Source organism: Glycine max, chromosome 10, assembly GCF_000004515.6.
Source record: "Glycine max cultivar Williams 82 chromosome 10, Glycine_max_v4.0, whole genome shotgun sequence".
NCBI lineage: Eukaryota > Viridiplantae > Streptophyta > Magnoliopsida > Fabales > Fabaceae > Glycine > Glycine max.
The window spans coordinates 12,156,010-12,179,144 of record NC_038246.2 but is presented as its reverse complement, the minus strand read 5'-3'; the positions used below and the strand labels follow the sequence as shown (position 1 = coordinate 12,179,144).

The 23,135-nt window shown below is 42.4% G+C and overlaps 2 protein-coding genes across 2 annotated transcripts; one reads left to right on the top strand and one right to left on the bottom strand.

Annotated features, from left to right (window-relative positions):
* Positions 1-2,276: 2,276 nt before the first annotated feature.
* On the bottom strand, positions 2,277-3,541 carry LOC121172951 (transcription factor E2FC-like). The gene is made up of 6 exons (XM_041006173.1): positions 3,450-3,541; positions 3,088-3,148; positions 2,945-3,010; positions 2,749-2,863; positions 2,429-2,628; positions 2,277-2,351 (listed from the first exon to the last, which is right to left on the bottom strand). The coding sequence occupies exons 1-6, from the start codon at positions 3,539-3,541 to the stop codon at positions 2,277-2,279; spliced, it is 609 nt and encodes a 202-aa protein (XP_040862107.1).
* Positions 3,542-3,679: 138 nt separating this feature from the next.
* LOC102664034 (protein MAIN-LIKE 1-like) lies at positions 3,680-23,014 on the top strand. Its single transcript, XM_026124214.1, has 3 exons — positions 3,680-4,063; positions 4,192-4,588; positions 22,968-23,014. The coding sequence occupies exons 1-3, from the start codon at positions 3,680-3,682 to the stop codon at positions 23,012-23,014; spliced, it is 828 nt and encodes a 275-aa protein (XP_025979999.1).
* Positions 23,015-23,135: the final 121 nt, after the last annotated feature.

Below are 23,135 nucleotides of genomic sequence, written 5' to 3'. Positions count from 1 at the left end.
CACGTATAAGCGACCTGAAATTGCATTAGGACTGATGCCCGAAGTAAATGGAATGTGAAAAAATTAGTTGGATAAATTTGAAAAAACAAAAGTGGAAAGCATTTAAAAACTATTACAAAGGACTAGTAATGATACGAAAGTCTATCCTTTTATCAATTTTCACAATGTCTTATTTTATTTTAATAATATACTTTAGTGCCTGATTTAATTATTTCACGTTCGAAAATTGATTTTGAGTACGAAAATAATCTTAGAAGGGGTTTGGTAGTGGCCGTGTTTTAGTGTCAAATATATAGTTTAAGTTGCCTTTCAAAAAAAAATAGTTCAAGTGCAATTTGCAAGAGGTGAAGAAGGTTATGGGTTAAGTGCAATTTGCAAGAGGTCATGAACAAGGTTATGGGTTCAGTGCAATTTGCAAGAGGTGAAGAAGATTGGTTTTTTTTTTTTTAATAGTGAAAAGAAAAATGGAATTCCAGAAGCTATCTTGTTAATTAATATAAGATTATTCGCCAGACTAATGTGACTCTCATGTGACACTTTTTGTTTTTTTTTAATTTTCTTCTTCTTTTTCTATTTTAATTATCCTTTGCATATATGATTGTGTTGGGAATATGTGGACCGTTTCCCTGATGAGTAGCCCCATTCTAGAATTTACAATTTTACATTATCCGGGTTTTCCTTTGATTCATAAAGAGCAGTCCAACTCCGTTACATGGATGTACAATATTTTATATTACTCAATTAACTGAGGTAAGTTTCCTTACATAAATTATCCAAATTTTGATACAACGTATTTAATCAAATAATGAAAAAGCTTAAATATAATTTTAGTAATTTCTTTTCCACATCAATATAACTAATTATCAATTTATTCCAAACTTCTCAATGATATGCTCTTTTTTGAAAGCTAGGAAGTCGGTCTTCTCAACTAATTTTGTAACCAAAAAAAAAAAACACTTATACAATTGACATACCCAAATAATGTAAAAATCACTTGTAATTATTGAGTTTGGTCGTGTGCTCCCTTTTGGTTATGAGAAAATATTAGTCAGAATAGGTGTTTAATCTAATTGACGTAGTAGGGGTGTTTACGGGTCTGTGTGACCCGAGAACCCAACCCGACCCAAACATATTGGGTTGAGTTTTTTTGTGTTTGGGTTAAATCCGACCCAACCCAATTAAATCCAATATTAAACTATTGGGTAATGGGTTTTGTATTTGAGTGTTGCTAGGTGCACCCAGCATTTTTGTTGGTGAACCCAGGACTTTATATGAAAAGTCTTTTATGCCCCTGGGTTATTTTTTAAAAAAAACGTATGGCTCTCTCTCTCCCGCTACTCTCTCTCTCCTCGCGCACCCAGCAGTTTCTTTTCTTTTCTTCTTCCTCGCATTCTTCTTCTTCCTCGCACAAAGCCTCTTCTTCCTCGCATTCTTCTTCTTCTTCCTCGCACAAAGGCATTAGCCATTCTTCTTCCTCACGCTACCATCTTCTTCTTCTTCCTCGGCCACAAACCACGAACCACTGTGAAGGGAGCCGTGTTGCCATGAAGAGGAGCCATGAACCACGAACCAGCATCCACCGTCGTGCATCGTCAGCGTCGGCCGTCGAGGTAAGCACCACTGTCCTTTCCGCCATTGATGTCGGAGTAGGGAAGCTTGGAGTTGTTTACGGATCAGGTGATCCGTAAATAGCCACAGCTTCATTTTACAAATTGTATCCTCTTTCAAGATGAATTAGATTGATTAGTATGAATTATGATTATATATAGATGTATCCTCTTTCAGGGAATTATTGAAATAGTATATATTAATTAGCATGAATTATGATTATATTGATTATATTGATTAGATTGATTAGCATGAACTATGATTATATATTGATTATCGAAATAGTATCCTCTTCTTCATTTAAAAAATTCCAAAAGATACCTAGTATGTGATGATTATACTAATCTTTAGGAACCACACATGGGGTAAAGAATTATGTATAGGCTTAAGTTATGGCAGAAAAATAAAAACAAGAGACTTAAATCTAATTTGCATTTGGAACAAAGGTAAAGACTTAGCTTTTAAGTGAAGCTTGTGTTCAAGCAAATCCCACACTTCTTATTGGATTAATCGTCTTGAAGCACATCTATCTGAACCAACTACTCATTTCCTGAACAGAAAAGAAAGAGACAAAAAAGATCATTCATTATTATGAGCTTTAAATTGGTCACCTTGTATTCTTGTGTAGTGGTGAAATCCAAGAATCAAATTCATATAATAAAGATTGCTTAGAAGATATTGCTACCCCACAATTCTGTTTGGCTCACTCCAGGATCTGATTGAAACCAATAGTCATCTTCCATCTGCAAATAAACACAATGACTAAACATTGTCTTCCCAGCTTATGGTTTTATCATTTAGAGCTTCAAGTAATACATACTTCAAAACCCGTGGGAGTAATTTCTTGAATTCCAAATGCTTGTGAACCTTGCAAACTGAAACGCTCAGAAGGATTTTTTTCATCATGTTGGCTTTCTAATAATCCCACACCCCTCTTTCTGATGGGATCACTATTCCATGATGGATCCATTAATTTCATCCGTTTGGCACTATCATCCTCAAACTTGCGGTCGTCCTTGCTTCAAAGATTAAAAATTATCAGTTATTGAAGACCCAAGAGAAAGAAGGAAAAAAATGACCTTAAGTTAACAAAGAGCAAAGATTTTAACAAAAGCAAACACAGATAACATAGTAATAAGGAAACTTTTGGCTTCAATGTTACAGCAAATAAGTACCTCAAGAGATACAAATTTATTGGTCCAATGGCACTTCGAACAATCATTTTGTACTGCCTTTGCCGAAAACCTAATTCCAGCTTATTTGAGTGAGAAATCAATTAAAAGCTTGTTATACCAAACAAGTTGCAACATTCATATTAGCAGAAGGTAGATCCCACCTCATCAGGATCAGGGACCTCGATGCAACTAGCTTTTGGAGCCTTGATTGCAATAATTTCTTGATTCTGTGAAAATAGTAGATAAAGGTAAGAAGTCATAATTGATAAACAGACTATAGCCTTATAAAATTTTAAATATTTACACAAAAAATCAGCTGGAAGTAGGGAAGGCTAAGAATATCTTCCTTGGTTAAAAAAAGGTACCTAATGATCAAGCAAGCTTACTATCAGGTACCTAAGAAGGTTATCATCTATGAATATCTTCCTTAACTATATATATATGTATCTCACTCTCTTATTTCTTAGCACTAGTTCCATCTCCTATTGTTTATGGTTAACAATGTAACTACGATTGTGATAGAGATTGATATCAAATTTGGATGTTTTCACAATTATCATAGACACATGTTTCCAATTTCTTACTAACTAGTGAAAATAATAAGATAAATTCAATGTGAAGCAACATCAGATACAAAATATCAGGTCTATCACAGATACTAACTACTGAAAATAATAAGATAAATTCAATTGTGATTGAACTTTGCAGTCGAAAACTTGACAACCACATGTAATAGGTGATGAAGTTGGATATTCCATCTTCGTTCAATGATTTCGAACACACAAGTGTGTGTGCTTATTGATTTAGTCAATGCTTTCAATGATTTTAATCATTTTCATTTGTCATCTGGCTTTGGTGGCTTTGTGAGACTCACGCATAAAATTTGAGAGAATGAAATGAGTGATGGATTTTGCGGTACTCATTTGCAGATCATGGTTAGGACTAGAGGATTAGGTCGTGCCTTAGGTCAAGTCACTGGCAGAGGTGTGGGCAGAGGAGATCGTGATGATTCCGATGATGCTCCACAGCGTCGACGGCCTACTGCATCCACACGGAGGCAGCGAGTCGCTGTGACTGCGGATCACGTCGATGAGTCAGTCATCCCTGCGCCAGATGTTCAAGATGACTCGATGGAGGCACCAGCTGCTGTGGAGGACATTCCTGCAAACATTCCTGCGGACACAGGCGCAAAGGCGGCTGAGGATCAGCCTCAGGGATTTTCGGGTGGTCCGAGCGACCCATCCGTGTTGACAGCATTTGCGGATCACGTTGCTTGCAAGGTATGGACGGGAGAGGTATTTATACTATTTATTTTTAGTTACTTGTAAATTATGCTTTATGATTGAAATTAGTTTTCCTTTAAATGATAATTTTAACGAATTTTGCGTTCCTTTATACTTCAATTCAGGAGCGTCCTGAATTGAAGCTATCCTCTCATAGGAGGAAGGTCCACAATTTAGGTAGGCCTGTCCCTGCCATTGAGGGACTTATTGCTGGTACAGGACTAAGTCCTCTGATCGCGTGTTCGGTAGACACCGGCGATCGAGGACTTTTGTCCGCGTTTGTGGAGGGGTGGCATCGGGAGACGTCTAGTTTCCATCTCCCGGTGGGAGAGCTCACCATCACATTAGACGACGTCTCCTCTCTTCTCCATCTTCCCGTTATTGGCGACTTACACGCATTTGAGCCCTTGCACGTGGACGATGCGGTTCAGATGCTGGTGGACTTGTTGATGGTCTCTCCAGAGTCTGCTAGGGCTGAGACAGTCCAGTGTCGCAGACTGTACATATGTCTGCAATGGGTACGTGATTGTTATACCCTAATTTCGTCCGGGGATTATTACTTGATGACACGCAATAAATGAAGTCCCGAGACGTCTCAAAAATCAAAAGGAAGCAAGCTTGCGCGATCCGTGAAATTTTGTAATGTGGCGGAAATCGAAAAGAGGTGTTTTTGCGCAATCCGTGAGTTTCCGTAACTTCTTCGAAAGCTAAAAAAAGAGTAAATACCTAATCCATAAGGATTCGTAACCTTGTGGAAGGAAAATAAGTATCGTTACGAAATTCATAAAGTTTCGTAACGTTACGGAAAAAGAATTACAAAAAAATAGAAGGGGGTGCATTTAGTAAAAAGGGGGTGCAAATAGCAACCAAGCCCACCCTGGGCGAGCTGGGCGGCTAGCTTCTCCCCTATTTTGCTATAAATAGGGGGAGAAGTGAAGAAGAAAAGGGTCAGCCCCTTAGGCACTTCTCTCTCTCTCTCGAAATTGCTGAGGAAAATTATTTCCGTGAAGAAAATCCAAGCCGAGACACTTCCGTAACCTTTCCGTAACGTTTCCGTGAGTAATTACGCGAAGATTCTCGACCGTTCTTCAAGATTCATCGTTCGTTCTTCGTTTTCTTCAGTCTTCAACGGGTAAGTACCTCAAACCAAGCTTTTCAATTCATTCTATGTACCCGTGGTGATCCACATTTTGTTTCATGTATTTTTATTCTCGTTTTCATTTGCTTTTTATACCCCCTTTTGACGTGCTTAAGCCATTTATTTAAGTCATTTCTCGCTTAATCTAAAAATAAAATAAATTTCCACCGATCGTTTGAATTGTATCATCCGTTAATTTTGGTTAAAATGAATTCCGACCGTTCGGTCGTGCTGTAACCACGTTGGAAATCAAAAAAGGAGGTAAAATAATACTATAATAATAAAAAAAATACCTTTTAGTAAAGTAAAGCGAAAAATCAATCGGACGTTTTCTCTTTGGGATTTCTCATTCTTAATCGAATTGACTAATAACTCAAGTGAAACTAAGGCTAAAACCAAACTCGCCTAGTCAAGCTCGTCCACAAAAATAGGTTTTTGAAAGTTCATCATGTCAGTGTCTTACTAAGTAAAAAGGATCATTTTTAAGGTCCAACGCCTTAAAATGATCACCCCTCAAGTAAAAAGAATCACTTGATTCACGCATAAGGAAGAACTACGTAGGTCTGATTTCCTCTTTGATGGAGGGTACGTAGGAGCAAGAGCCCCGCTTTTGTCGACCTCAAAAAATAAAAAGAAATAAAAGTTAAGATAACACAATTTCACCATTCTAAAAAATAGGTTGTTGTCCTTTGGGACAAACGTGAGAGGTGCTAATACCTTCCTCAAGCGTAAATACAACTCCCGAACTTAGAATTTTCATTTTGACCGGTTTCCTTCGGTTTTTCCGACGTTTCCCACAAATAAACGTTGGTGGAGACTCCGCGCACCTTTCCTCCTTTGGAAAGCGCACCCGTGAGCCTCGCCCTCGCTCGCCCGCGAAGGGCACGTTGCGACAGTTGGCGACTCCACTAGGGACTATTTTTGTGAGTTAGGCCTATTTTAAGGAATTGTGGATTTGTGAAACTTCGTGTGTGCATTTGTTGAACTGTGTAAAATGTAAATAATTGTTGTCTATTTCGCATTCTTTACACTGCATTCTAAGCACCCACGGGTTTGAGTAAAAAAGGGGCCCTATACCCAGGTTCATGGGAATTTAAGGAGTGGAGGTGAATCTATCATCATGCTAAGTCTCCGACTTGCTTGATAATAGTGAAACTTCATCTAGAGCTTCCTCTCTTTATAATGTGTTGTCGCTGGTATTCCATACTGCCACAATATTATTATCTTGAGTGATGATACCTCTAGAAAACAGCCGTGTGAGTTATGAATTGTTAGGGAGTAGTTATTAGAGACCCCTAGATATTGTCCTAGGTTCCCAAATAGGGTCAAAGAGCAAACACGCTCCGTGCCATTCGTTCTCATGCATTTTTGGTAAATAGCACTAGTTTATAGTTTTGCTAGTGATGTTTGGTTTCTTTGGAGTAATACGTAACCTTTTTAATGCTACGTTGAGGCGTCGTCATGCCCAAAACGTAGCATTAAAATTGGATCTCTGCGGTCTCGTATGTGTGAATTACCCCTTTGTGTTGTTTTCTTTCTGTTTCATGCATACGCATTGCATCATTCATGTCGGAGTCTTGATCCACCCCTTTTTTAGGTAAAATGATGGGGACAAATCAAAACGGCAAAAGGTTTTATCAAGTCAAGGTTAAAGGTCTAGATGTCACTAGCCTCAAGGAATTGGGACGATTGATGGGACCCTTCCAAAGGCAAGCCTTCCGCAAAGTTTACGGGAAGATTCTAGATTTGACCGTAGCGGAGGTATTTACGGAAGTTGTCGTATCCCTCGCCCAATACTATGACCAGCCGTTGAGGTGTTTCACGTTTGGGGACTTCCAAATGGTACCAACTATTGAAGAGTTTGAAGAGATATTAGGATGCCCTCTCGGGGGGAGAAAACCGTATCTTTTCTCCGGCTTTCTTCCTTCCTTGAGTAAGGTTGCAGCTGTGATTGGAGATTCAGCAAAAGAGTTGGATCGCATGAAGCAAATTCGGAACGGCGTAGTGGGCCTGCCTCAGAAATACTTGGAAGGCAAGGCAAGGGATATGGCGAGTCAAGAGAAGTGGGGCCCGTTTGCGGATGTTTTAGCTTTGCTGATTTTTGGGGTTGTCCTCTTTCCGAACGTTGACGGCTTGGTAGACTTAGCCGCCATTGATGCTTTCCTCGCATATCACCATAGCAAGGAAAGTCCAGTGGTAGCTATCTTGGCAGATTTGTTCGACACCTTTGACCGGAGGTGTGAGAAAAACAGTGCACGGATTGTCTGTTGTTTACCCGCTCTGTGTGTGGTTGATTTCACACCTATTCCGACAAGACACGAGACACCCGTGTCCGCTTCAAAGCTATCGCTCATGCGCCGAAAAAGGAAGAGTCGATTGGGACCAACATTTGGCTGGGATAGGGGGCAGCACGATCAATTGGTTTCCTCGGTGGAAGGAAGGCAAGGAAGGAGTTCTTTTCTCGTGTGGGGACTATCCTAATGTTCCACTGATAGGGACTAGGGGTTGTATTAATTATAATCCCGCACTCGCCATAAGACAACTAGGGTATCCCATGAGGGGAGCGCCAACCGAAGAAAGTCTCTCGCCTTTCCTTGTGAGGGATCTAGGCACGCAAGGTCTCAAGGTTATACAAAGAATCCACAAGGCGTGGAGGAGTCCGTTGAGGAAAGACAAGGAGCTTAGAGGCATCCAAAACGGCGTCATCGGAGGTTATCATGGATGGATAAGAATTCACACGCGGGGCTTAGATTGGCTCTCCAAATTGAAAGTTATCGATGAGGAGAACTTCGAAGCTCCGGAGGAAGATGAAGAAGTTCGAGCTCTAAAATTAGAGCTAGGGAAGGCGAGACTCGCCAAGGAGAAGTTCAAATCAGCTGCTACACACATTCGGAAGGAGTGCACCGAGTTACAAGAGGAAAACGCGGCCACTGCATGAGCCCTTGAACAAGAAACCAAAAGGGCCCGCAAGGAGGAATATGGCCGAGAGAAAGCAACAATGAGCTCAAGCTCCGAAGAGAGGAGAGAGATCGGTCACGGGTGCATGGCATGATCTTAAAAGAAGAGTTAGTTGCTTACGCGAGGTCCAAAAGGAGTTTGGCTCAACACGTGGAAGCCACGGAGCAAAGCATGCTAGCTATCATAGGGCAATACAAGGAAGAATTGGACCAGTCCATGGCCCATGAACAAAAGCTAGTGGAGGATTTTGCACAAGTGTATGCCGAAAAAGAAGCAAGGGGGAGGGTGATTGATGCGTTGCATCAAGAAGCGACTATGTGGATGGATAGATTCGCCTTGACCTTGAATGGAAGTCAAGACCTCCCGCGTCTATTAGCCAAAGCAAAAGCCATGGCCGAAGTGTGTACTGCCCCCGAGGAGATTCATGGGCTAATCAATTACTGTCAACACATGATAGATTTGATGGCCCATATAATTAGGAATCATTAGGTTCTTTTGTAACACCTTTGTATAATCTAGGCTAGATGAAAGCTTTGTTCTTTTTATAAAATGAGAAGTTCTGGACTCATTACGTTATCTAAAAATCTTGGGGTGGATCCAAGTGCTCCGATCATCCATTTGCATACTCATGTTTTGGTGGCATACTCACCGTTGTTTATTTCTTTAGGAATTTCATCATAACTAAGAAAACACCAAGGCACCCCTATAACACTCGATCCAGAAAAATGGATAATGAAGAGGGCGTGCAGGAACAGATGAAGGCCGATCTATCGGCCTTAAAAGATCAAATGGCTTCCATCTCGGAGGTCATGTTAAAACTCCAGAAAACCATCGAGGATAAAGCCACCGCAACCGCCTCCAGTACAGTTAGGGAAGCGGAGCCGGTGCTGTAGCCCGCCTTGAATCCGGGCCTAGACAGAAACACGGCCGTGTTCGGTCGAAGGTATAGTCCGCAAGCTTATCCTTATGGCCTGCCTCCGGACTTCACCCCCCGTGCCACTCCGGAAGATTTAAGCCAAGCCCCTACTTTTGAGGGGCAACTCCCACCTTATGAAGACTATCCCGGACAAGACGATGGGGAAGGAGATACCCATCTTGGCCCCCTGCTCCACCTCAAAGATCCATCCCCGCATGAACTACCCCAGCCGAACATAGTCCGCCATATCCCGGCCTCACCCACACCCGTAAAAGAATCTGTTCCCTTTGCGGAAGATAGGGGAAAGATTGAGGCGCTTGAAGAGAGGTTGAGGGCAGTCGAGGGCCTCGGCAATTACCCATTCTCGGATTTGGCAGATTTATGTCTTGTGCCCAACATCGTCATCCCTCCCAAGTTCAAAGTACCAGACTTTGATAAGTACAAAGGGACGACATGTCCAAAGGGGCATCTCCGGATGTATTGCCGGAAGATGGGGGCGTATTCTGCGGACGAAAAGTTGTTGGTCCATTTCTTTCAAGACAGCTTGGCCGGGGCAGCTGTAGCATGGTATACCAATCTGGAAGCTTCCCAGATCCGATCATGGAAGGACTTGGCAACTGCCTTCATTAGGCAATACCAGTACAATACGGACATGGCTCCCGATCGGAACCAACTTCAGGGTATGACTAAACGAGAGCATGAGTCCATTAAGGAATATGCCCAGAGATGGAGAGATCTCGCAGCCCAAGTCGTACCGCCCATGACGGAAAGGGAGATGATCACAATTATGGTAGATACGTTACCCATGTTCTACTATGAAAAGCTGATAGGCTACATGCCAGCTAACTTTGCGGATCTCGTCTTCGCCGGAGAAAGGATTGAATCCGGGCTACGAAAAGGCAAGTTCGAATATGCTGCCAATATGGCCCCCAACAACAATAGAAGAGCCCCAGTAGTGGGCGCGAGGAAAAAGGAAGGAGACGCCCATGCGGTCACCACCGCCCCAACATGGATGAAAGCACCCCAAAACATCCAAAGCTCATACCAGCCCAATCCCCCAAATTTTTTAATCCGAGCCGAGAATTCCCTCCCGACTCAAGTAAAAGGACCACCCGCAACAGAAAGAGCGTCGGCCCAACGCACAGCTCCAGCCGCACCCCGGCCAGGTAATAATACAGCCCCCGGCGCGACTTATAAATACGCACAGCACCCGAAAGACAACTTCCCTCCTATTCCCATGGCATATTCCGAGTTATGGCCTTCATTATTGGAGAATCACTTGGTGGTGGCCATACCCGGGAAGGTTCTCCAGCCACCCTACCCCAAGTAGTATGATCCGGGTGCCAAGTGTGTGTACCATAGTGGAGTTCCTGGACACAATATTGACTCCTGCATCCCATTCAAGTATAAAGTGCAGCACCTGATTAGTGCCGGCTGGCTAGCGTTTCAGGAGGAAGGCCCAAATGTTAAAACCAACCCGCTAGCTAGTCATGGAGGGGCTAGCGTGAACGTCATCGAAGAGGACGGGCCATCACGGACAAAGAGGTTAGGAGACGTGGCTACTTCTAGACGCTTCATCTATCAATCACTGCAAGCGGCATGCATGGTCTCCCGAGGTGGAGGCGAAAGGGACGAATGTTTATTTCACCTCGGGGAGTCGCACGACATGGAAACCTGTCCCGCAGTAGAAGAATTGCTTCAGCGGCTCATGGATTGCGGGCAGCTTGAAGTATCCATAGGGGGGAGGGAAGAACCACAAATTTGCATGCAGTCGGAAGAGAAGAAGGTTCCTTTAACCCCCAAGGCCCTAGTGATATGTTTTACTAGAAAAGGGACCGGCTCCACACCCATATACCCTCGGGCGGCGCCCAAGCCAACGCCATTTGCATATCAAAGTAATAAGGCCGTTCCGTGGAAGTATACCCCTCCCGCGTCCAGCGAAAGAGTTGTAACCGAAGTTGACTCCCTATCAGCTAAGGTAACCAACATCACCGGCCTCAGTGGCGTAACCCGCAGTGGTCGGGTGTTCGCTTCCCCTCACCCGGCGGAATTGCCCTCTAAAGGGAAGGCGCCCATGGTCCAAGAGCCCACAGACATAGCCACCCCCTCGAAAGAAGTAGATCCTCCCGTGGCAAGAGGAGCCGAAAAGAAAGAGGGACTTCAAGGAAAAACAGTGACTTTGGAAGAGGCCCATGAGTTCCTCCGCCTCATCCAACAAAGCGAGTTTAAGGTAGTCGAGCAACTGAATAAAACTCCAGCAAGGATCTCCTTGCTTGAACTACTCATAAACTCCGAGCCTCATCGTGCGCTGTTGATGAAGGTCCTTAACGATGCCCATGTAGCACATGATATCTCAGTGGAGGGTTTCGAAGGCATCGTTAATCATATAACCACCAACAATTATATCGCGTTTGCGGAAGAAGAGATTCCCATTGAGGGGAGAGGACACAAGAAGGCTCTACATGTGTCGGTGAGATGTATGGACCATGTTGTCGCAAAGGTACTTATCGACAACGGATCGAGTTTAAATGTAATGCTGAAGACCACTTTGGAAAAGCTTCCTTTTAGTGCGTCACGTTTAAAACCAAGCTCGATGGTGGTGCGGGCCTTTGATGGTACTCGGCGAGAAGTAATGGGGGAAATCGACATTCCCATTCAGATAGGCCCCCACACTTGCAATGTGGTGTTTCAAGTAATGGATATAAATCCTGCCTATAGCTGCCTCTTGGGAAGACCGTGGATTCATGCCCTGGGAGTGGTCCCTTCAATGCTTCACCAGAAATTGAAGTTCGTAGTGGGTGGACTTTTAGTGATAGTGTCGGGTGAAGAGGATATGTTAGTGAGCTGCCCCTCCTCCGCACCGTACGTAGAAACGGCGGAAGAATCATTGGAAACGGCTTTCCAATCCTTTGAGGTGGTGAGCTGCGCCTCTGTGGAACCAAGTCCGTCGCTACCTTCTCTCTCGAGAAATTCAAATGGTCATAACTGATGCAATCCTACTCCGCAAGGGCATTGGATAGAAAAACTCCAAGTAGATTGGGCCAGAGATGCAAGAGAAGGCCCTAGGGTTCTTATGAGCCTTAGGGTAGATTTCGGGCCCATGGGCTAAGTACGAGCCCGCTTATCTTTGTAAATATTAGATTAAGGTTTCATTATTTTTGGGCCTTGTATTTAGGGCTCCATAATGTAGGTAGGGTACCCTAGAAATATAGGATTTTTCAGCCCTTGTATTTTAGGGCACCTAGACTAGTTTTTGTATTAGGGGTAGTTTTGTAATTTCACATGCACTAAGTGGATATTTGATGTGTGTGGTTGGAAATAAATTTAATTGAATTGGTAGAAGCCCAATCCAATTAAATTTTAGAGGGGGAGGTGAGCATTTGCTTACTACACCCCATTGCCACATCATATAGTCACACTTTGTGCATGTCCTTCATGCTTTTCATGCCTCATGACACCTAAGCACACTTAGTGGAGAATCTTGGAATTGATCTTGGATTAGTGGGCTGAACCATAACTAAAATTCACTAATCATAATTAGTGAAATTTTGGCTCCAAAGTTTGGCTCCACAAATTCAATTTCAAATTCAAGTGAAATTTGAATTTCCCTCCAATTTTGTGTGACACTTAGGCTATAAATAGAGGTCATGTGTGTGCATTTTTTTGAACTTTGATGATTTGAATATTAAACTTCAGATTTCAAAGCTCATTTAGAGCACAAAATTTCGTGCTCTTCTCTCCCTCTCCCTTCATTCATCTCCTTCTTCCTCCAAGCTCTTATCCATGGCCTCCTATGGTGGTGAGCTTCTTCTAGACTCATCTTCTCCTTGAAGAGGCGTCTCCTCTCTCTCTCTCCCTTTCTCCATTCCGCTGCCATTCATCTTCCAAGAAGCAAAGGAATCCATTGATGAAGAAGATCCTAGGCCTACAAGCTCCAATGGAGCTTGCATCATGTGGTATCAAGAGCATCTTCATCTAGGTGATGTTCTTTTGCTTCCTCTATCTTTTTGTTCGGTGAATTCTCTTTAATTCCTTGTTCTTCATCTTATTCTCCATCTATATCCTCCATTGTCTTGTGGTTTGGTGCTGTTTAGAGTAGATTCAAAAAAAAAAAAAAATAAACCGATTAAATCTTAGATCTACACTTGTTCTTGCATTTCTATGGTTCAAAATTTGTAGATCTACTCTTGAATCTTGTTTTTGTGTTGAGTTTAGGTTCTATCAATTTTCATTCATAATATTCTTGTGCTGAACCTTTAGATCTAAATTTTGTTCCAAAATATTGATTAGAAAAAAAAAACACAAAAATCTAAGTGTAAATCACTTAATCCATGTTGTCTTAGAGTCATGTTTAGTCATAGTAATTGTCACATTATGTTCTAAGTTTGTGTTGAATTTTATTTTGTTAATTGAATTCTAGATACATTTGTTCATGTATTCTTGTCATTCTTAGCCTATCTTTTGAATTTTGAGTCTAATTCATGCATGTTATTTAGTTCATAACATGTTCTAAATCAATTTCTAGAAGTAGTCTTGTTGTTGAACTCTTTTTTGTTTTCTAAGATTCCTACATGATGCCTATGATGAAGTTGAGATGTGGTGTTGAGTTGTGGCTGGATTTGTGAATCAAATAAGTCTTAAGCTCTCTTGAATTGTGTTATTCAAGATAATTGAGCATAAGCAAACACAAATTGTAACTATCCAAGCCTTAAGCAACATAAACACTACTCTTGATTTCTAGGTTGAGCTGAAACACTACTGGGAATCGGTCACTACGTTTTTTGAGCTGAAACTTTTACTGAATTTTTTAGACATCTGGACCAAAATTATAAAAAAAGAACCAAGCGATTTGGATTAAAGGAAAAATAAAGAAAAATCTCACAAGTTGGCAGAAAAATCAATGTCCAGGAAAAAAAAAAAGTGAAAGGAAAGTGTGCTTGTTGTTTTGGCTCAAAATTTGTTCTATAATTGGTGCCTATTTTATACCAATCCTAGTTCTGAAATTTCAATTGAAAATTATTGTGAAAACAAGTGCCAAAACTAGAGGTTTCTTGAGTCTTTTTTTTTTTTTTAGTTTTTCTACTCTACTCTAGAGCCATTCTAGGTTTCTCTTTGAGTCCTAGCTTGCTTTTTTGTGCTTTCCATTGCTTTAATTGTTGAATAATCCTTGGAAATTTGTCTTGTTAAAACTCTATTGGTTTAGCTTTCATTTCATTTTTTTTGTCTTTGGTTATTGCTTGTCTCTTTGTTTCCTTGCTTGTGAGTTGCCATATAGGGAATTGGAAAGGAGGATTGGTGCCATATCTTGAAGAATTTGAGTCAAGAAGCAAGGGGCCAACCACCTTAAGAGCTATTGGACTAAGAAGCACTCCAAATTGAGTGAAACACTAAAGAGAGAATAGCCACCACAATTGAGGACTTTTTTCTTTGTAATTTTGTAATTGGCAATTTGCTTTGCTTTCAAATTTTGTAACAAAAAGGCCTTTCATTGGAAGTAAGTTGGGAGCCTCCGCTAGGTCACCCTACTTCCATTTGTGTGTAATAATTTTAGGCAATTTCCCCTTAGGATAGTGAGTGTTTTGTTGGGAACCTTAAATGAGGTCATCCAAACACTCTTAGGATCCGCCTAGTTTGCATTTCTTGCACTTTAATTTCTTGCTTATTTTCATAGCTTATTTCCTTTACCCTCCATTGTCAAACTGCCTAGATAGCTTGCCTTTTACTAATTAGTTTTTACCTTATCTTTCACACCTCTTTTAGTGTTTATTTTGGCTAGTTTCAACCATAGTTTATTTTACCTTTTGTTTTCAAACCCCCAACAAGAAAGAACCATAACTTAGGAACCAACATGAGTCTTCATTCTTCATCTAGTGTTAATGGTAAGGGTTCTACTCCTAAGGACCCCTTGTATAAGATATTAGATGAGTTGAGATCCCTTAAGTTGTGGAAAGAAAAACAAGAGAGAAAAGAAAAAGGTAAAAAAAGAGTGGAAGAAATAAGTCAAGATGAAAGAAAGAAAATAAGAGAGGAAGAAAGAAGAAAAATAATGAAAGAAATGAAAAGAGAAAAACATGTCTCCTATAGTAGTCATAACTCTTGCAAGAGCCTAAGTGAAGAACTTCGTGACTATTATGAAGGAAGGCATAGGTCACATCTTAGACCTCACTCCCATAGGAGAGAAAATGAAAGAAAGCCTCAAGAGGTTAACATTAAACTCCCATACTTCCATGGGTAGGACAATGTAGAGGCCAATTTAGATTGGGAAATAAGGGTAGAGCAACAACTTAAAAGGAAGTCTACTTCAAAATCTTATGGCTCTCACTCTTATCCAAAGAAAGACCAAGGTCAAGGAATCTTAGGGGTGAGACCTTCTAAGCCCAAAGATGATAAGGGGAAGACAATAGAAAAGCAACCCCTTAAGGCTAGTATGCAAGAGAAGACTAGCTCCATGAAGTGCTTTAAATGTCTTGGAAGAGGACACATTACTTCTCAATGCCCCACCAAGAAAACCATGATTATGAGGGGCCAAGACATTTATAGTAGCCAAGATGAGGCTACTACTTCACCTTCCTCTAGTAAAAGTGAAGAAGCAAAAGGGGAAGAATCTAGTGAAGAGATCTACCCCCAAGAAGAAGGACAACCTTTAATGGTTAAGGAGGAGTGTAAGGAGGTAAGTGTCTCCTCTAAGAGGTTAGCTAAGAAGGAAAGACATTTTGAAATAAAGACAAATATTAAAGAAATTTCCCTTCTTAGACAACCTCCACATTTTCTCCTTTGTAAAAAGACACTTGTTAGCATTGCCACATCTCTTAGGCTTGAGTTTATTCCTCAAGTAAAGGAGTTGTTGGATGAGGGTTTGGTTCGCAAGAGATTAAATCCTTGTGCTTTGTTGGTGCCCAAAATAGGTATTATTAGGCACCAAATCCCTAAAATAGGTGGTGTGATGAATGCTTTGGGTGGTGCAACACTCTTTTGTAAAATTACTCATGCACCCAACATCTTCATGATTTGTGTACATAGGGACTCATTAGGTAGGTTTGTTCTTATTTTTAGTTTCAATACAAACTTAGGCACTCATATGGGACACCTTAGGTTTGTCATACTTTTTGGTAGGAATAATCAACATGAAAATACAGAAAAAGGTATGTTCTATTGCTTTACTTTTCTTAATTTTTTAAATTGTGATCAAAGGGTTCCCATGAACCCTAAGAGAATAAAGGTCATTCCTGAGTGGCCCGCTCCACCAAGTGTAAGAAAAATTTGGGGCTTCCAAGACTTAACGAACTTTTACAAAAGGTTTGCCCCATATTTTTCTATACTTGTAGCACCACTCATTGAGTTGGTGAGGAACCATGTTCCTTCATGGGAAGATGCCCAGGAAATGAGTTTTCAGACCTTACCTTACTTCAACATACTAAACACCACTAATACATATGTTTTTGTTCTTTTTACAGGTGTTAAGGGAAGGAGCCCAGAGTATCAAGAACCTCAGGATTTGAGGTCAAATCCTTTTCAAGGGGGAGGGAATGATGCAATCCTACTCCGCAAGGGCATTGGATAGAAAAACTCCAAGTAGATTGGGCCAGAGATGCAAGAGAAGGCCCTAGGGTTCTTATGAGCCTTAGGGTAGATTTCGGGCCCATGGGCTAAGTACGAGCCCGCTTATCTTTGTAAATATTAGATTAAGGTTTCATTATTTTTGGGCCTTGTATTTAGGGCTCCATAATGTAGGTAGGGTACCCTAGAAATATAGGATTTTTCAGCCCTTGTATTTTAGGGCACCTAGACTAGTTTTTGTATTAGGGGTAGTTTTGTAATTTCACATGCACTAAGTGGATATTTGATGTGTGTGGTTGGAAATAAATTTAATTGAATTGGTAGAAGCCCAATCCAATTAAATTTTAGAGGGGGAGGTGAGCATTTGCTTACTACACCCCATTGCCACATCATATAGTCACACTTTGTGCATGTCCTTCATGCTTTTCATGCCTCATGACACCTAAGCACACTTAGTGGAGAATCTTGGAATTGATCTTGGATTAGTGGGCTGAACCATAACTAAAATTCACTAATCATAATTAGTGAAATTTTGGCTCCAAAGTTTGGCTCCACAAATTCAATTTCAAATTCAAGTGAAATTTGAATTTCCCTCCAATTTTGTGTGACACTTAGGCTATAAATAGAGGTCATGTGTGTGCATTTTTTTGAACTTTGATGATTTGAATATTAAACTTCAGATTTCAAAGCTCATTTAGAGCACAAAATTTCGTGCTCTTCTCTCCCTCTCCCTTCATTCATCTCCTTCTTCCTCCAAGCTCTTATCCATGGCCTCCTATGGTGGTGAGCTTCTTCTAGACTCATCTTCTCCTTGAAGAGGCGTCTCCTCTCTCTCTCTCCCTTTCTCCATTCCGCTGCCATTCATCTTCCAAGAAGCAAAGGAATCCATTGATGAAGAAGATCCTAGGCCTACAAGCTCCAATGGAGCTTGCATCAGCGCGTGTTATGCTCAGGAACGGATTTGAGCCCGGAATGGGTCTAGGCAAGGACTGCCTCGGGAATGCCGACGTGGTCGATATCAAGGGAAATCCATACAAGTATGGATTAGGGTACGAACCCGGGATGCCGGGGAGGAGGAACGTGCCGTCAAGATTTCGGGCGGATAGGGTATGGCCCGGCCGTATTAGCCAGTGTTTCACCAGCGCTGGAATGGTGTCCGAGGAGGAGGTGGCCGCAATAGAAGAGGAGTTCCCTCAAGACCCACCAAGTTTTGTGCAACCATGCCACCCCGATTCCCAAGTGGGGAACTGGCGTGTGAAAAGCCAGTCAGAAGTCTATACCGCTAATTCAATGTAATTAGAGCCTATAGATTTCCTTTCTCTTTTGTTTTGTGAAACCTACCTTATTAAATAATCAAAGAGATCTTGTTTCATCTGTTCTTGCGGTTCCACCTTTTCTCATATCATTTTGCATGTTTTTGTTTCTTTTGTCTTGTTTGGTATAGATGTGAGGGTTGATTCTTTGAGGAACCTAACAACGAGGGTTTGACAATCAATTTCGATCGTGATATAAGCCAAACGGTAAACGAGGAAGAGGAAGAGGACGTCCTGTCACCAGAATTGGAGAGGTTGGTCGCTCAGGAAGAACGTGAAATGAAGCCTCACCAAGAAGAAACCGAATTGGTAAACTTGGGGACCCCGGAGGAAAAGAAAGAGGTAAAGGTAGGAACCGGTATGACCGTGCCTATCCGCCAAGGCTTCATAACCCTTCTCGAAGAGTATCAAGATGTCTTTGCGTGGTCGTATCAAGACATGCCCGGTCTGGATTCCGACATTGTGCAGCATAAGTTGCCGTTGAATCCTCGGTCTTCCCCGGTTAAGCAAAAGTTACGAAGAATGAAACCCGAGATGTCCTTAAAAATTAAAGAAGAAGTAAGGAAGCAGTTTGATGCAGGTTTCTTAGCTGTGGCACGGTACCCGGAGTGGGTGGCCAATATTGTCCCAGTCCCGAAAAAGGACGGCAAGATTCGAATGTATGTAGACTACCGGGACTTGAACCGAGCCAGTCCTAAAGACAATTTTCCCCTGCCACACATTGATATATTGCTAGATAATACAGCCAAATTCGCCCTTTTCTCATTTATGGATGGTTTCTCGGGGTATAATCAAATAAAGATGGCCCCCGAAGATGTAGAGAAGACCACTTTCGTCACCCTATGGGGGACATTCTGCTATAAAGTGATGGCCTTCGGGCTGAAAAACGTTGGGGCAACCTATCAACGTGCCATGGTGGCGTTGTTCCATGACATGATGCATAAGGAAATAGAGGTCTACGTAGATGACATGATTGCCAAGTCTCGGACTGAGGACGAACACCTTGTCAATCTGTGTAAGCTGTTTGGAAGGTTGCGGAAATACCAATTAAAACTGAACCCAACCAAGTGCACCTTTGGGGTGAAGTCGGGGAAGCTGCTAGGATTCATCGTAAGTCAAAAAGGGATAGAGATAGACCCCGAGAAAGTGAAGTCTATCCTTGAAATGCCGGAACCATGCACGGAGAAGCAGGTTCGGGGATTTTTGGGCAGGTTGAATTATATCGCGAGATTTATCTCGCAACTCACCCCTACCTGTGAACCCATTTTTAAGCTATTACGTAAGAACCAGGCGGTCCTGTGGAATAATGACTGCCAAGAGGCCTTCGAGAAAATCAAACAGAGTCTCGCAAATCCCCCGGTACTCATGCCACCTGTAACGGGAAGACCCATTTTCCTGTACATGACCGTGTTGGACGAATCTATGGGGTGCATATTAGGTCAGCATGATGATTCTGGGAAAAAGGAACAAGCCATCTACTATCTGAGCAAGAAGTTTACCGCATGTGAGATGAATTACTCAATGCTGGAAAGGACATGTTGTGCGCTGGTATGGGCATCACATCGGCTTAGGCAGTACATGCTCAGCCATACCATGTGGCTTATTTCCAAAATGGATCCCGTGAAATACATCTTTGAGAAACCGGCCCTCACGGGACGAATCGCTAGGTGGCAGGTACTTTTGTCTGAATTCGATATCGTTTACGTCACCCAAAAGGCGGTAAAGGGAAGTGCCTTAGCAGTTTATTTGGCCCAGCAACCCCTCCAGGATTATCGGTCGATGCACCCCGAGTTCCCAGATGAGGATATCATGGCCCTGTTTGAAGAGAAGCGGTCGCATGAGGACCTAGACAAATGGATTGTTTGCTTCGATGGGGCATCAAATGCTTTGGGCCACGGAGTAGGGGCAGTCCTTGTATCCCCGGATGATCAGTGTATTCCTTTCACGGCTAGGCTAGGTTTTGATTGTACCAACAATATGGCCGAGTACGAAGCGTGCGCCCTCGGGGTTCAGACGGCCATTGATTTTGATGTAAAACTACTCAAGGTGTATGAAGACTCAGCTTTGGTGATACGCCAGTTGAAAGGAGAATGGGAAACTTGGGATTCGAAGTTGATACCCTATCAAACTCACATCTTGAGGTTAGCCAAGTACTTTGACGACATTTCCTTCCACCACATACCTCGGGAAGAGAATCAAATGGCTGATGCACTAGCCACCCTGGCATCCATGTTTCAACTTGCCCCACATGGGGATCTGCCATACATCGAATTCAAATCTCAAGGCAGGCCGGCATATTGTTATGCAATAGAGGAAGAGCGGGATGGGAAACCGTGGTATTTCGACATCCAACAGTATGTCGAGAACAAGGAATACCCACCAGGGATTTCTGACAATGACAAAAGGACGTTGAGGAGATTGGCTACTGGTTTCTTTGTAAGTGGTACCATCCTGTACAAACGAAACCACGACATGACCCTCCTACGATGCGTAGATGCCAAAGAGGCGAACTTCATGATTGAGGAGATCCACGAGGGTTCCTTTGGGACACATGCCAATGGGCATGCTATGGCCAGAAAAATCCTTAGGGCCGGTTATTATTGGCTCACCATGGAAAGTGATTGATGCGCTCATGTAAGGAAGTGTCATAAATGTCAGGCATACGCGGACAATGTCAATGTTCCGCCACATCCTCTCAATGTTATGTTCGCCCCTTGGCCTTTTTCTATGTGGGGAATAGATGTCATTGGGGCCATCGAACCCAAAGCATCGAATGGTCACCACTTCATTCTTGTGGCGATAGATTACTTCACCAAATGGGTCGAAGCAGCTTCTTATACTAATGTCACAAGGAATGTGGTAGTTAGATTCATAAAGAAGGAGTTGATTTGTTGATACGGACTCCCCAGGAAGATCATCACTGACAATGGCACCAATCTGAACAATAAGATGATGCAGGAGATGTGCGAGGACTTCAAGATCCAGCATCATAACTCTACCCCTTATCGGCCAAAGATGAATGGGGCTGTAGAGGCTGCGAATAAGAATATCAAGAAGATTGTCCAAAAGATGACAGTGTCGTACAAAGATTGGCATGAGATGTTGCCTTTCACCCTACACGGATACAGAACCTCGGTGCGAACTTCTACTGGGGCAACGCCGTATTCCTTGGTTTATGGGATGGAGGCGGTACTCCCATTTGAGGTAGAGGTTCCTTCTCAGAGGATAATGGCAGAGTCAGGCCTAGAAGAGTCAGAATGGGCTCAAGCACGCTACGACCAACTTAACCTTATTGAAGGTAAGCGTTTGGCCGCCATGAGCCATGGGCGTTTGTATCAACGAAGGATAAAGAACGCATTCGACAAGAAGGTACGCCCGCGCAAGTTCAACGAGGGGGACCTCGTGCTGAAGAAGATGTCCCACGCTGTTAAAGATAATCGAGGCAAGTGGGCCCCGAATTATGAAGGACCTTTCGTGGTGAAAAGAGCTTTTTCTGGGGGTGCTCTGATACTCACCCACATGGATGGCGAGGAGTTGCCCTCGCCCGTGAACTCTGATGTAGTTAAACGATATTACGCTTGAAATCTGGGGCAATCGAGGGGACCTTTGCATGTTCTTTTAATCCTGAGTTTTTGTTCTTCCTGGTTTCCTCCAGGAATTCCCTTCCTCTGTATTTGTTCTTGTTCTTTTAAAAAGAAGAAAAGATGGGCGAGGTTTTTTTTTGTCCTCCCTTTGGTTTCAAACCTTGTGTTTTAGATTTGTTATAGCTTGAGCCCTCTTCGCTCGGTGTATGGGGTGCCCCAAACGCTTATTTAAAATTGAACCTAACCAGCCTTCACTAAAATAAAATCATCGCATTAGAAACATTCATACATGCACATGCGCATGCATATCTTGTGATAGCAAGGAGCAGAATCGTCTCAAGTCACAGTTAGAAGTCAAGACAAGTTGACTGCGGAAATCAACCAAGGTAAGACGATGACCGGACACGATTGGCCACAGATTTTGTTTCCTACTTGCAGGTACATGGGGACGGATGCAAGTGGGGATAGGGTCACGACCGACCGATCGTTGCCCTTTCCCAGCGCTAAACAAGCAGAGAACATCGCTGCAAGGCAGCCCAGTATCCTTTACATTCGCGGTTTCTTTTACTACTGTTTGTTTTTAAATAAGTAATCGAAACCTAATTCTAACTTAAGTAGGTTCAAGTTAGGCAAAACGCTAACCCATAAGAGGGGGGAGGCCTGGTTAATGCACCCCTAAAAAAAAAAAGGGTACAGGTTAGCTCGCCTGGGCGAGCTGAGCTCGCTTGGGCGAGCAACCCCTGTACGAAAATATTAAAGGGGTGGAGGGGGAACGTTTTCTTCACCCAAAACTCTTCCCCCTCACTTCAAAAACCCCCCAAGCTCACGGGAACTACGAGAACAGCAGCCCCCAAGCTTCCATTGTTGAGTTGTTGCTTCCCTTTTCACGCTTTAATTCATTCCCCACAAGTAGCATAAGAAGCCTTTCAAAAAAAAATGTATCCATGCCAAAAATGGCACAAGAATGCTTCCCAAATGAATATATGATGTGGAATTGCCCCTCAAGTGTGGATAGACGGCATGAAAGTTCCTTTTCAAATGCAAGTGTGTGCGCGACGTGAGATTGGCTCTCCAGTGTGCATATATGCATTAATAAATATGAATGAAACAACAAAAATTTGTATGTTAATAAAATACTTCAAATGTGTGTGGGTAGTTTGTGGTAGCAAAATAGTTAGGATATGAACATATGTAATTTTGGCACAATACCTTGAGTATGCGTGTAAGTATTCTTTCCAAAAAATATATGTGTGGTAATTAGAATGTTTTGAATATCCTTGTATGTTGATGTAAATAATAGGATAGTTTCTACACATACACGTGTGCATAAATAGATTACATGAGTCTGTTCTCCGTCAGAGGGATTAGCACGACCTTTTTGCGTTAAGATAAGCGTTATCTTGTAAAACTAACTTCAAAATGTTTGTTTTCGCAGGAAATGACCCTGAGGAAACTCGCCTCAAAGAGATCCAGGAAGGATAAGGCGGCCGAAGGAACTAGTTCCGCTCCCGAGTATGATAGTCACCGTTTTAGGAGCGCTGAACACCAGCAGCGCTTCGAGGCCATCAAGGGATGGTCATTTCTCTGGGAGCGACGCGTCCAG